This window comes from Chiloscyllium plagiosum, unplaced genomic scaffold (assembly GCF_037043375.1).
Source record: "Chiloscyllium plagiosum isolate Xiang-an unplaced genomic scaffold, Cpla_swu_hap1 HiC_scaffold_26, whole genome shotgun sequence".
NCBI lineage: Eukaryota > Metazoa > Chordata > Chondrichthyes > Orectolobiformes > Hemiscylliidae > Chiloscyllium > Chiloscyllium plagiosum.
In genome coordinates, this window is record NW_028270164.1 from 28,771,462 (window position 1) to 28,784,749 (window position 13,288).

General features: G+C 36.7%; 1 protein-coding gene across 3 annotated transcripts in view; it reads left to right on the plus strand.

Moving 5' to 3' along the window:
* The window catches only part of LOC122563198 (TBC1 domain family member 22B), a 314,506-nt gene that overhangs the window by 267,416 nt on the left and 33,802 nt on the right, over positions 1–13,288 (plus strand). Inside the window, exon 12 of one of the 3 annotated variants that reach the window (XM_043716743.2) lies at positions 658–3,552. The exons of the other annotated variants lie outside the window; for them this stretch is intronic. Coding sequence (XP_043572678.1) covers positions 658–672 — 15 coding nt within the window. The 3' untranslated portion in view covers positions 673–3,552. Of the gene's footprint in view, positions 1–657; positions 3,553–13,288 lie in introns of those variants that run through there. 3 annotated transcript variants of the gene reach the window in all.

Here is a 13,288-nt window from a genome sequence, read left to right on the forward strand (position 1 = left end):
GCTAGCTACTTGTCTTTTGTTGCAAGCTTATCTGCATATCTTTCCTTTGCATCTTTCAAACCTTGCAAATAGCATTTAATCAAGCCTCTAAAACAAATGTCTAGTATTTCAGCTTAACCTATGTCATATTTCCAGAATGTTGCCATTGAAATTGAACTTTGAGAAGTTCAAAGACTTTAATCTTAATAATATCTGTATGGAATGGTATTGATCTGTAATTAAGTGAGCAAGCTACTTAAAATTCATACAAATCAATACCACAAATAATTCTGAAGTCACCCCATCATTTATCATGTAGGTTTAAATATTCTGCTTGCAATATGATAGTTACTTGGGTGAAGATTACACCTCTTCAAAGAGTATTTGAACCTCTGACCTTCTAGTACAGCTACATAGAAGTCTGCTCTGTTTCTGTTTTCACAGTAAAAGTTAACATATTTGAACAGAAAGAAAATCTGATTTAAGGGCTTTATAATCTAACTTTCACTTCTTTACTAATTATATCTGAGACATTTAGGAATAGAAATAGGCCATTCTACCATTCAAGGTTATGTCTCCATTCATTTAGACCATTGCTGGACTGGACCTCAATTCTATTTGCTGCTTTTATTCTATATCTTTTTATACCCTTATCCATCAAACTTCTATCATTTTCAGACCCATTGCAATTGATCCAGAATCCAGAGCCCATGTACACTAATGGAAAACACTCCACATCCAACAAATTGATGCCAGCCTGATTTCTCAATGGTGCATCTTCTGGTTGACTGCAAGCACTACCAACTGCAAACTGGTAACTGACTTCAATATGACGTCCTACCCATCAATCTTTAATGAAAAATCTGGGCTACTGTCAACAACTTGAGGACAGAGAAGTAAAAATGTGTTCACTTGCTCCACAAGTGGAACAGTGCATATTGTAACTCTGGCCATCCAAGTTAGACCATCGTCCACACACTGAACTATTACTCTGAGAGAAGGATTCCTAATTGTATTATAACTATTTACACTGTGAGAGTTGAAGCTGTTAAATGGATTGCTAACCTTGCTATCAAGAGGAGGTCATTGCCTAGTCGTATTATTGCTAGACTATTAATCTGGAGACCCGGGTAACACTCTGGGAATTGGCAGATAGTGGAATTTGAATTCAATAAAAATCTGGAATTGAAAGTCTAATGATGACAAGAAAAACCGGTCTGGTTCACGAATATTCGAAAGGGAAGGAAACTGGTCTGGCCTACATGTGATTCCAGACCCACGGCAATGTGGTTAACTCTTAGCTGCTCTGTTTACCTCTCTGCCTCCTATTCTGTCTCTCTTTATTCTCTATCCTAGAAAGGCTCACGTTATTCCTTGTGTGTCAAGAATGCTTTGAGAATGAAGACATGAAGAGAGCCTTTAAAGAAAGAAAGAAAAATTCTTGGCATGTTACTGTAGTCCCACACCTATCATAATTTCTGATGAATAATGTCCTTCTGATCATCAGTGCATGGTTAATTACAGAGGCTACAGAGAGTTGATGGGTTACCTGAGTTTGCATATTCCTATCCCAATGCTCAGAGTTCCTTTAGTATATAAATGGATTAAACCATACTTATGATGCATTCACAGATTTTATTTTATAATTTTCATCATGTCACTAAATAAAATTCACTTAATTTCAACATTAGAAGTGGGTATTATAATAGTAATTTATTGCACTCCAGTTAATTTCTGTATCAACTGTCTTTTAAACCCAAGGACTGTCTCAGCTTAAAAAACGTATTTGTCTAATTAAAATATTTTAATTTCCTGTAATCTTTGACCTGTTAAAATTAATATTAATAGGTGACAGTTTGGCAAGAGTAATTTGAAAAGTTGTTTCAATAATTTGTTTACAGAAAGTAATCGTTATAGTACATTATTTATATTTTTGTCAGTCATTCTGATCAGCTATGAAAGGGAACAATTCTCTCAGCTGCTAAATTAAATTGGAGGATCTTTCTCTTCATTTTAAAATGTTGCCACCAACTATTGTATTTTATGGCTTTTGTCTTTTGATTGTATGTGCTTCAAGAATTGCAATATTCTGCTGCCCATTAAGGTTTTTCCAGTTGTGTCTCAATATTTTTCGAGCCAATTTTCAAAAACTAAGAACTTGAACTTTGAAAGACATGAAAGAGTGAAACGTTTACAACCATTAAGATAAGAAAAGTGAATAATTATTTTTCCCAATCACCCAGCAATGAAGCACAGGTGAAGGGAGAGGTTAAGAGGGAGAGTCCTTCATGGTGGTCTCCGCTGTGCAGCAATTAAACCCATCCTTTACATTGCAAACCAGCCATCCAGTCAACTGAGCTTAACTGAGTGAGCTAGTTAATTACCTTGACCAAAGTTAATGAATGGTCAATGTCAGTGCTCCACACATGGACTAATCAAATACCTAATATGGAAGTATGATTCAAGTTTTTGGAAAGCACTCGTTTTTAAGTTTTGAACTGTTACAAAAGTTGGCTGGGACAACTGTCTTGGGAAAAGATCTCAGGAGAACCATCTAACCATTGTGAAAGAGATGTTTTGAAAGAAAAACTAGAATCAAATAGGACAGACAAGAAAAAGCTAAAAGACTACTGTACTGAATCAAACTAGCAAAAACCATAACCTGCAGTGCTGTAAAAGCAAAAGGAAATAGCTTTTTTCTTCTCCCATGACCTGTTCTGCTGACTGTATCTCACAATTGGGAGAAACCTCTAATATTTGTCCATGTAAGCCATCACAGCTGCTGAATTTGATTTCAGGTTTCAACCTCTTCACTTCAGAAAGATGATCTCCAAGCAAGTGAGTCTTGCAGCAATATTTGAGTTCCTCATACTTAATTTTTATCTCCTAGTTTTTTTTTATATTTGGTAGTACAGAATGTAAACATTACTCAAAAGAGACAGTTTGTCATCTTGCAGCCATCAGAACTAGGTACAAGAAGCATGCTTTAAAAAGAGGCACCATTTTATAACGAATGAGGAAAGAGAAAGGTTTAGTTGAACTACAATTGGTATGGAGATACTGCAGGAAAATATCACTGATATTCTTAATTATACTAGGCAGGTAGATTCAGATTGGTTAGGGGATTGTCATGGAAGGGCAGTAGATTTTAGTCAATTGCATGATCCCTTTTATTAGAAAGATGCAATGTACATGTGTGCCTTTTGCCTGCATAGAATAGGGTCCTGAATATTTATGTATGTAACTTATAACTCACATAAATGTATCACACTGTGGACCTGGCTGATGATTTTAAATTTGCTTTCTGGTGTAATTCTTAGCATAGTCCAGATTATTTAACAAATTATTTCCAGTAGAAGATATACATCATGTAAGGAAACCCACATGTGTGGGTTTCCTCCGGGTGCTCCGGTTTCCTCCCACAGTCCAAAGATGTGCAGGTCAGGTGAATTGGCCATGTTAAATTGCCCGTAGTGTTAGGTAAGGGGTAAATGTAGGGGTATGGGTGGGTTGCGCTTCGGAGTGTCGGTGTGGACTTGTTGGGCCGAAGGGCCTGTTTCCACGCTCTAATGTAATCTAATGTAATCTGTAATATAATCTCATGGTTAGAAATACTTTACTGAAGCTTGCAAGTACGTGCTGCCAACTGCAAATGGTCAATAAAACATGTTTGATTAAGTCCACCAATCAGTGTGTGCAGCCCTACATCCCTGCATTCCAACAGCACTGGAATTCATACATCACTTCTTTGTGTGGTTAGCAAAACATCATTTTGGCATTATCTCTTTATTGGAGAAAACCACTCATTATTGCACTGGATAGTAGCTATACAATACAAACTACCTTCACTTGGTGAAATGTTTGAAACAACTTCCCCTTCCAGGTAATCTGAGGTAGATTGGGCAGCACTCGGAGCTAAAGGTATTGAATAATAGGCCCTTTCATGAGTTTTCGTGATATACATTGAGTGGTGATTTGATCAGGATATCTGTATCATGTAGGATAAAGATTTTGAATGATTTATCTTGAAGTACAACTTACATGATGAGCAGGTGGCTACAGTCCTATTCACAAGGCTGCCAATAAGATTTTGTAGCATATGGGACCGCAGGAATCGCAAGGTATACATTGAGTGGTGAGTGAAAACAAGGGTGAGAGGTTAGTGGTACTTTCATCAGAGGTGCACTTTTCATGGTAACTAATAAAGATGCAAGCAAAAGCTGGTCCTAAAAGGAATTCCATAGCAAGGCCATCTATTTTGACATTCGTGATAGCTTTGAAATTGAATTCAACTGCACAAGTCTCTGAGTTAATGATTGCAAAAAACACAGTTTCAGTTTAAGGATACGTCTAGATTGCCAAATGTGTTCCTGGCATCCTAGTTCTGTTGAATACAAGATGAAAAGCTTCAATTTCTAGTCTCCATTTACAATGCTTACTTTAAATATGTAGTTTAGCTAATACTTTTATCACGTTTAGTTAAATAACTTCCAGCAATAGCTATGGGTTAAATTACACTCTTATCTTATTTAAAACATAAAGTTTAGCTGGTTATTTTAAAATTGAAACATTCAAATCAAAAGAAGTCTTCATGTGAGCTCATACAAATCATGAGTTCATGCACTCCTCTACAGAAATGTCTTTTACATGGTAGTGATATTTTAAAGAGAAAGAAAATGACTCAGATTGATATATCTAGTCTGTGACCAAAATGCTAGAAATGCCAGTAATTCTGCCAAGTAAGCAGAGTTCACCCTCAGTCTCTGGCACACTCCATTTTGGGAGGATTTTCTTTACCAGTACGGAACTAAATCCTTCAAATTGAAGCAAACTTTACTGAGCACACATTTTTGAACCAAGTTCCCCATTTTGCTGAGGCTTTTCCTTTAAATTGGGAATGTTTTTACTAGATGTAAGCGGGAGTAAATGAAGCAAAATCATAAAATTGGCTGACATGTCAATTAAATCATTTTCCTTCACTCACAGGAAAATAAATTAGAGTAAAATATAATCAGTCAGTTGTTCTAAGATTTGTAGGTTTGGCTTAACCAGATAGCACATTTCAGCAAAGCATTATTGCGTGAGTTAACATTCATGGTGTGCAGAGTAGAATTGGTTCCAGTCTAAGTCCCTTACTTTACAATAGATGTTGATAATGTTGACAATGTCTAATCTATGCCACTCAGTCACTTCACCTTGTTACATTACATTGATCAGCCTTAAAATCCAAAGGAAAGTTAATACCAAGAAGATTTGCAATCTGGCAATCTGACTGCATTCCATGCCAACCCCTTGAGTAATATGGATTGCCGAAATAGAAAGGAAAAGACAAAGACGTTGAAGTGACTTTGCTTCTGTAACTTCATTAGGAGTAGATTAATGAATGTATCATTGGATTTTGTTTTTACTTACTGGTTTGTGAAACCAGTGCTTTGTGGTACTTTAAGAGTTAAAACAACATGGTTTTGCAAGCATCATCTGCTACAGTTGCCTTTTATTTTCTCTGTTTAAACTGAAATATAAACAGTTCCATATGTTAATTATTCAAAACAGAGAATGACAAGCTTTCCACATTGTCTTTGAATAAATAAGAGAAATAGAAAATTAATTGTAGTGAATTTAGTTAGTTATAAAATCAATATGTTTTCCAATATGGTATTTCTGGATGACAGATTGTGAATTTATGGTGTATGCTTCAACAGTACTTAATCTGATGACATCTATTCAGATTATTAAATCTGCCATTTGGATTTTTTTGACCCATTACCAAAATAGAACCAATTCAGTCATGTAGAAACATTTATAGTCAGAACTGATTTCATGATGGCATTCAGGACATTTTGAATTCTATTGTACACATCCCCAAAAAAATGGAGAAACTACAGATGCAGAGATTTTCTGTGGGAGGAATAATCAGCTCTGAACCTCATTTAGCATTTCAAAATCAGATGTGGTTCTTGTATTCATTTCCTGTGTGTTTAATTGTCATAAGAGTAGGTCATAGCATACTGTCACTCAAAATTGAATATTGGCAATTGATAACACTGTGCATAGACTCTTTCTCTAAGTACCTAATGCTATGTCAATGTTGTCATAGAAAGCCGCTACTATTAATATATATGTCTTGGTATTGATCTAGCCTTAGGACCCCAAACCTTTGAGATGATGGATCTTTTCTCGAAACAAACCCATTCAATAAATTTTAATTTGTATAATTAATTAAATTGTAAAGTAAGGGACTTAGACCTGAACTTTTCTGTTAATAGGTGGCTGTTTTTTATTCTTATGAGAGATATGTTATTATTTACTCATGGGATGGAACCATATAATCCATTGTAGACCCACAATGTTGTTAGGGAGGAAATTTCAGACTTTTGACCCAGCAAGTCAGGATGATAAGTGGCTTGGAGGGGAACTTGAAAGAGATGGAATTCCCAAATATTTGCTGCCGTTGTTCTTCCACATGGTAGTGGTTGTGGTTTTGAAGATGCTGTTGAAGGAGTGCAGATGGATTTCTACAATGCAGCATGTAATTGCACAACATTATGGTTGATTATTAACTGTCCACTGGTCAATAAATACTCACCTGGCCAGTGATGCCCTCTTTCTATGAATGATTTTTTTTAAAAAGCTTGGTGAACAGTTCTCCTACTGAGTGACTATGATGGAGGAATTGAATGTTGGTTGATGTGGTGCCCATCAAGTGAGCTACTTTAATGTCAAACTTGAGTATTGATAGAGCTACAGTTATCTGGGCAAGTGGAGAATATTCTGACATACTTCTGACTTGTGCCTTGCAGATAGTGGACATTGTTTGGGGAGTCAGGAGGTCAGTTAATCACTGCAGGATTCCTAACACTGAACTGCTCTTGTAACCATAGTTCTTATATGGCTAGTCCAATTTCATTTCTGGTCAATAGTAACCTTGAGGCTATTGATAGTAACGGCTTCAGTGATGGTAAATTCCATTCAATATCAAGGGGCAATGGTTAGAGTCTCTCTTGGTGATGATCATTGCCTGGCATTTGTGTGGCATGGAATTAACTAACCATTCATGAGCTCAAACCTGGATATTGTCCAGGTCTTGTTGCATTTGGATGTGGACTTTTTCAGTATCTGTGGAATCTTAAGTGAATGGTGCTCAGCTTTATGTACCAGAACTCGAGATTGGCAACCATCTGAACATTCCATGGTTTTTTTAACCCTTCGAGAACTAAACATTATTGGCTAATTGCTTCCCCATCCCAAGTGAATCTCTGCAGAGAGAAATATATTTTATTCCAAGAGTTTGTGTTTGTTTGTTTGGATTGGATTATTATTACAGGTGATTAGATTACATTACAGTGTGGAAACAGGCCCTTCGGCCCAACAAGTCCACACCGACCCGCCGAAGCGCAACCCACCCATACCCCTACATTTACCCCTTACTTAACACTACGGGCAATTTAGCATGGCCAATTCACCTGACCTGCACATCTTTGGACTGTGGGAGGAAACCGGAGCACCCGGAGGAATACATAAACTTAAATTATATATCCTGTTCTGTATGTTGCCAATCATATAATTTACCTATATTAGGCATCAAGCAGGAATGACGAATCAACCAGGTTTTCTTTAATAAACACAACTTATTTTATTTCTTATAAAAAGTTTATTAAGCAATTATTGAAAACTGGTATCTGTACTGAAATTGGAATGAATCCCAATTCCTTCAGACCTCATCTTTAAAGAGCCTTTGTACCAATACCATTAAAAGACATCTCAAGGTTGCCTCAAGAGCATCTCCCAATCTCAATTCCACTTAGAAGAATAAGGGCTACAAGTTCATGGGAACACCACCACCTCCAAACCCCTTGCCAAGTCATCCTGAACTAGAAATATACCATATTCCTTCTTTGTAACCAGCCAAAAAGCAGCAACTATCAGCCTAATAGAACGGTGGGTATTCCTTCACCATATAGATTGCAGTGGTTAAAGAATTCAACTCCATTCGAGATGGTTGTGCTGATGCCCATATCCCACGAGTAAATAACAGAACACATGTTTCAATGTAGGCCATATTGAACTAAATGGCTTGGCTATGATGTGCCTTTTGCAAAGAGAACGTTGCTTTCACATCAAAAATGATAGGTGCCCAAAACAAAAAAAGTGTTGAATTAAAATAACTGAAACAAAAGTTAGAATAAATAGAAATAATTAAGCCAAAGCAATAAAAGAGGGAGAATAAGGAGCAAAATAGAATGGGGGAAGCAGGTTGACCAAACAAGAATAGGTGAAAACATTTAAGCATACTAGGGTTTATGGTACAACCTCAAGGCATAGCAGGTGATACAATTGGAGCGTGACAGGAGTGGGAAGCTGGAATGGCAGGCATCATAGTTACTAGATTAAGAGTTGTCCTTGAGTGCAATTTTATTTGTCTGAATGTTGTCAAAACGTAAGTACCTTATTTTCCAGAAAATAATGATCAGAAACTAAATTGGACTGTGTACAAATTTGCTATCATACTTTTTACAACACACATCATAAAAAAAGTACACCACTGTATTGTAAAGTGGCAAACTGCACCCATATTCTGTGATAAAACACTATGCTGTTTATTCCCAATTGATTTAATTGTTGCTATCTTTCCGATCACTAATTCAGAGATTGAGCAAGACTTAAATTATTGTCATTCAATCATGTCCTATTTTGCATTACCACTTGAATTTTCATGACTGACATTAAAGTAATTTGGCTTCTTTTTATTACTTTATGTTAAGTTTCCAAAAAACATTTTGGATGGCTGTAATCTTAAGGGCAGCAAGTCAGACAAATGAATTGTCTGTTACAGCTTTCCCTAGAACTCTGTTAAGGTTGTCGAATATCATTGCATACAGCGTGGTTATAACTATGGCAAAAAAAGACAATTAGTTCCATCAGCTTCAAAAGGAGACTGCCTAAAAGAAAGAGCAATCCTGAAACCCACTGCATACACCATTGTCTTCACCAGTTAAAGTATCTAGATGAATTAAGTAGAGATTAATCCTCATCCTTCAACTGCTGAACTGAAATAAATGTTTATAAGGTACAGTGGAAAAACTTGAGCTCCTCCCTGAAAACATTGATAACAGGTAAATTAAAAGATTCAAAACTGAGATTGGTATTTTTAATGAGCAAGGTTATTATGATTTATGGAATAAAAGTGGAAGATGGGTTATGAAGTTTGTGAACATATCATACAGATCTAATTGTATGGTTGAACAGTCTCAAGGGGCTAAATGGCCTGTTTCAGTTTTTATGAAGTAAATTAATTGCCTATGATAACTGAAATATAGTTTGTTAAATTGCATCATGTAAAAGCGTATTTAATTATCAGAGTGTCGATGACTGTTCTGCTTGAGTAACCTGATAGAGTTGGTTAATCAGTGCAACATTGATATTGTGTCATCCTTGCTATTTATTTGATTAGTTTGTGTTTTTGACTTTTCGTAAGTTTGTGAAATTTGATATTCATTTAATTTAGGATATTTTCCATTCAAGTAGCTGAAGAGACATATTTAGAACAATAATGTTTGAACTAAAGTTTCCTTTTTTACAATGCCACAAGAGTTGAGCATTATGAATGACAGCATTCCTGAGGTTCAATGCCACATATAACTTTCCTACTATTTTGAAAAAAGTGAATTCTGTTATCCTAACCAGTATCAAAGTGCATTGGGTTTTTTTGTTTCTGCTCCTAAAATAATGTTGTCTCATTATTATCAAATGCTAGATGGTGCCATGATAACTAATAGACCACAGTTTCATTCTGTTTCATAACCATTGATGTCACAACTGTTCCTTTCTTACAATGTAGAAACGGGTTCACTTGCTGTTTCTTTCATCTAAAGTTAGCTTGTTTCATAAGTGACTTTTCAGCTTTTCTCTTTAGTTGTTTCATTGGCTACATTAAATTCAACAAATATTTACATCATTTTTTATGGGAAGAGCAACAGTAAATATTATACGGTGAATCAGCATATTTTGTTCATAAACCTTACAAATCAATTCACTTTTTTGAAATATTTGAGATGGTAATTAATGAACATTTAGCACTATACTCTGAGTTAGAAGGTGGCTTATTCACCATACACCCAGGAAGCTGACCATTCGCAACAGTACTGAGGGCATGTTGGAGTGATGGAGAATGGTTATAACTTCAGTTGCAAATTATCAAGGTCTCAGTTGCTGATTCTGCTGTATATAAAAGACCACAATCTTTTATTGGTGACAGCACAGACATCTCTAAATGTCTTGGTCAATATTTATCATTCACCAAATGTTATCAGAGGATGTTGATCATTTATCTTATTTGTGAGACCAACAAAACAACAGTACTGTAATTCAAAAATGTCTTTGACTGTGAACTGTACTGAGAATGTGAAAAGTGTTATGTAGTTTCTCCTTTGTTCCTGTTTAACTTCTTTCAACCTCACCCTTGGTCATTTTCCAAAATATGAACAATATATCCCATTTTTGGTTTGTCACACAGAAGAATATTAAAATGTTTCTTCATCGCCTTGTTCATTGAATAATTATGCCAACTTGTTGGTAGGAAATGTAATCATCATTTTTTTTGCTGACCTGTATATTTAATTTTCAATTAAAAAGTTATCCAGGAACAAGTAATAATTAATTCCTCTTTAGCCAGGTGTTTATGTGGTTATACCATATTGGTAGCAATCAAATTGATGCATCAGCAGTTCAGTAATACTAAAATTTCACAGTGAGCATATATTAGTGCTTATGTTCTTATTGGTCTTACCCTTTTACCTGTTGTAAGCCTCACCCTTTGTATTAGTGACTTACTCTCTTTATTTTTGTAACTTTCTGATCAGGAATAGGTTTACTTATTTGGTGTTATAAACCTGTTATTTTTTCTAAAAAGAACACAACCTTTATTCACGTTTTGTGAAAAGAACTTTTAATATTGTAACAGAATTAAAGTTTCTGGGTTGTTGCTGCCACATTTAATTGCAGTTAATGTTCGGGAATCATGTTTATTTTTAATCTTTCCTTTATTCAGTCTAGAGAAGATTTGTATATCAGGTTGAGGTTCTGGATGTAAGTTTGCTCACTGAGCTGGAAGGTTCGTTTTCAGACGTTTCATCACCATACTGGGTAACATCTTTAGTGAGCCTCCGGTGAAGCACTGGTGGTATGGCCTACTTTTTATTTGTGTGTTTAGGCTTCCTTGTGTTAGTGATGTCATTTCCTGTACTTTTTCTCTGGTGGGGTGGGGGCCTTAGATGGGATTCAAGTCAATGTGTTTGTTGATAGAGTTCCGGTTGGAGTGCCATGCTTCTAAGAATTCTTGTGCATGTTTGGCTTGGCTTATTATCTTACTAATAAACCCTTCATGAAAATCACATCTTATTGAATCACATCTTGCTAACTTGTTTCTTTAATTATATACTCTGTTCAGAATTTCCACTGAGCAGCCTCACTAGTCCTGAAAAAATAAATTTAAAAAATGCATCTTTGTCTTATATTTGCTTATTTCAGTTTGCACCTTAATCTCATGTTGCAATCTTTATTTTCATCTCTCGACATTTTAAAATAAAAACAAAAGCATCAGTTCAGTCCTAGAATTCTACAATTATTTACCCTGCCTGATGAGTTTGCTATTGTTGAATGCCTAGAAATCCCCTTAAGTTGGACTTTATCTAATTCTGTAACAAAACCCGATGATGCTCGTGCTTCGGGCTATCTGCAGATGAAATTCGCATCCATGTCTTTGTTATCTCTGGATTTGATTATTCTGACAAACCCCTGAGTGACATCCCACATTCTGTCCTTTGAAAGGTTGTCTTCCTATGCTGTATTTCACACCAAGTGCTGCTCACCTCTGTTACTACAATACCTGCTGTGCAAGCAACGTTCTAATTTGAAAATTCTTAGCCTTGTTTTGAAAGCCCTCTGTGACTTCAACTTCTCTTCTCTGTAATCTCCTCCAAACTTAAACCCTTCTGTGATGTCTGCTCATCCAATTTTGGCCTATTGACCACTTCCATTTTTAAATGGTGGCTGTGTTTTCAATGATTTAAGGCCCCCCCCATCTTGGGGAATTTCCTCCCGACACCTTTTTGTCTCTTTGCTTTTTTATTTGTGATTTACTTTCTAAATCTTACATCCTCAACCAAGCTATTGGCTGTCCGACTTAATATCTCCATATATGGCTCACCATTGAATTTTGTTTCACAGTGCTCTTATAAAGAGCTTTGGGATGTTTTATGGTAAAGACAGTATATAGTTGGTAGGTGTTGTCTCCTTTTTCCTATCTGTTAAATTTCTGATTGCTGTTTTATTAAATCTAGTTTTTCATCACTTCTTAGTTTGACTGCTAACTGAACTTGTTACTGATCCACTCCTTTCATGCTTTCAATTTCCTTTTGAAATCAGTAGAGCTGTTTTTATGCAATAAAAGTGAAAAGATGGTTGGAACCTTGTTCTCCTGTCATTGGCTGAACCAGAAAGTATAAACCTGCTGACTTACTTTGTTTTCAGCAAGCCAGGCAGCATCAGGTGGTGGAGAAGTCAACGTTTTGGGTGTAACCCTTCTTCAGGACTGGAAGTGGCTTTAAGGGGAGTTGCAGATAAAGGAGGGGCAGGGTGGTGAGGTGGGGACAGGTGAAGACAGGTAGAAGGTATGACCTGGTTGGTTGATAGGAGGAATGAATCCGGTTGGTGGCTGGAAGGAAAGGTCAATGAAAGGAATGGAAGGGAGGGAGAGGGGCTGGAAAGGGAGTTGGGTGTTGGGAAGGAAGATTATTTGAAATTGGAGAACTCAGCATTGAATCTTCTGGGCTGTAGACTACCCAGGTGGAAGATGAAATGATGTTCTTCCAATTTGCAGTCTGATTCCACTCTCAAGCATCTCAGATGTCCACCAGTTTTAAACAACATACTTTCCCCCACGTGTCATCCAGACAATCGTCCACTGCACCACCTCCATTCCCCGTTCCACTGCTGTAAACCCTGCCCACCCCCGACAAATGCAATAAAAACAGGGTCTCCGTTGTCTTCACCTGCCAGTCTCCACATCCAACACATTGTCCTTAAACACTTCTATCAATTCAAACTAGACCCCACCACCAATAACAAACCCCACGCACCCCACCTTCTGCAGGGACCGTTCCCTTCGCCAGTCCTTGAATCGCACCACTCTCCCCACCAACTTCCCCGAAACCACAGGTACCTACCCCTGCAACAGAAAAGATACAAAACCTGCCGGCATACCACCCCCCTCACCTCCATCCTGGCCCCAAACAGTTCTTCAAGGTGAGAC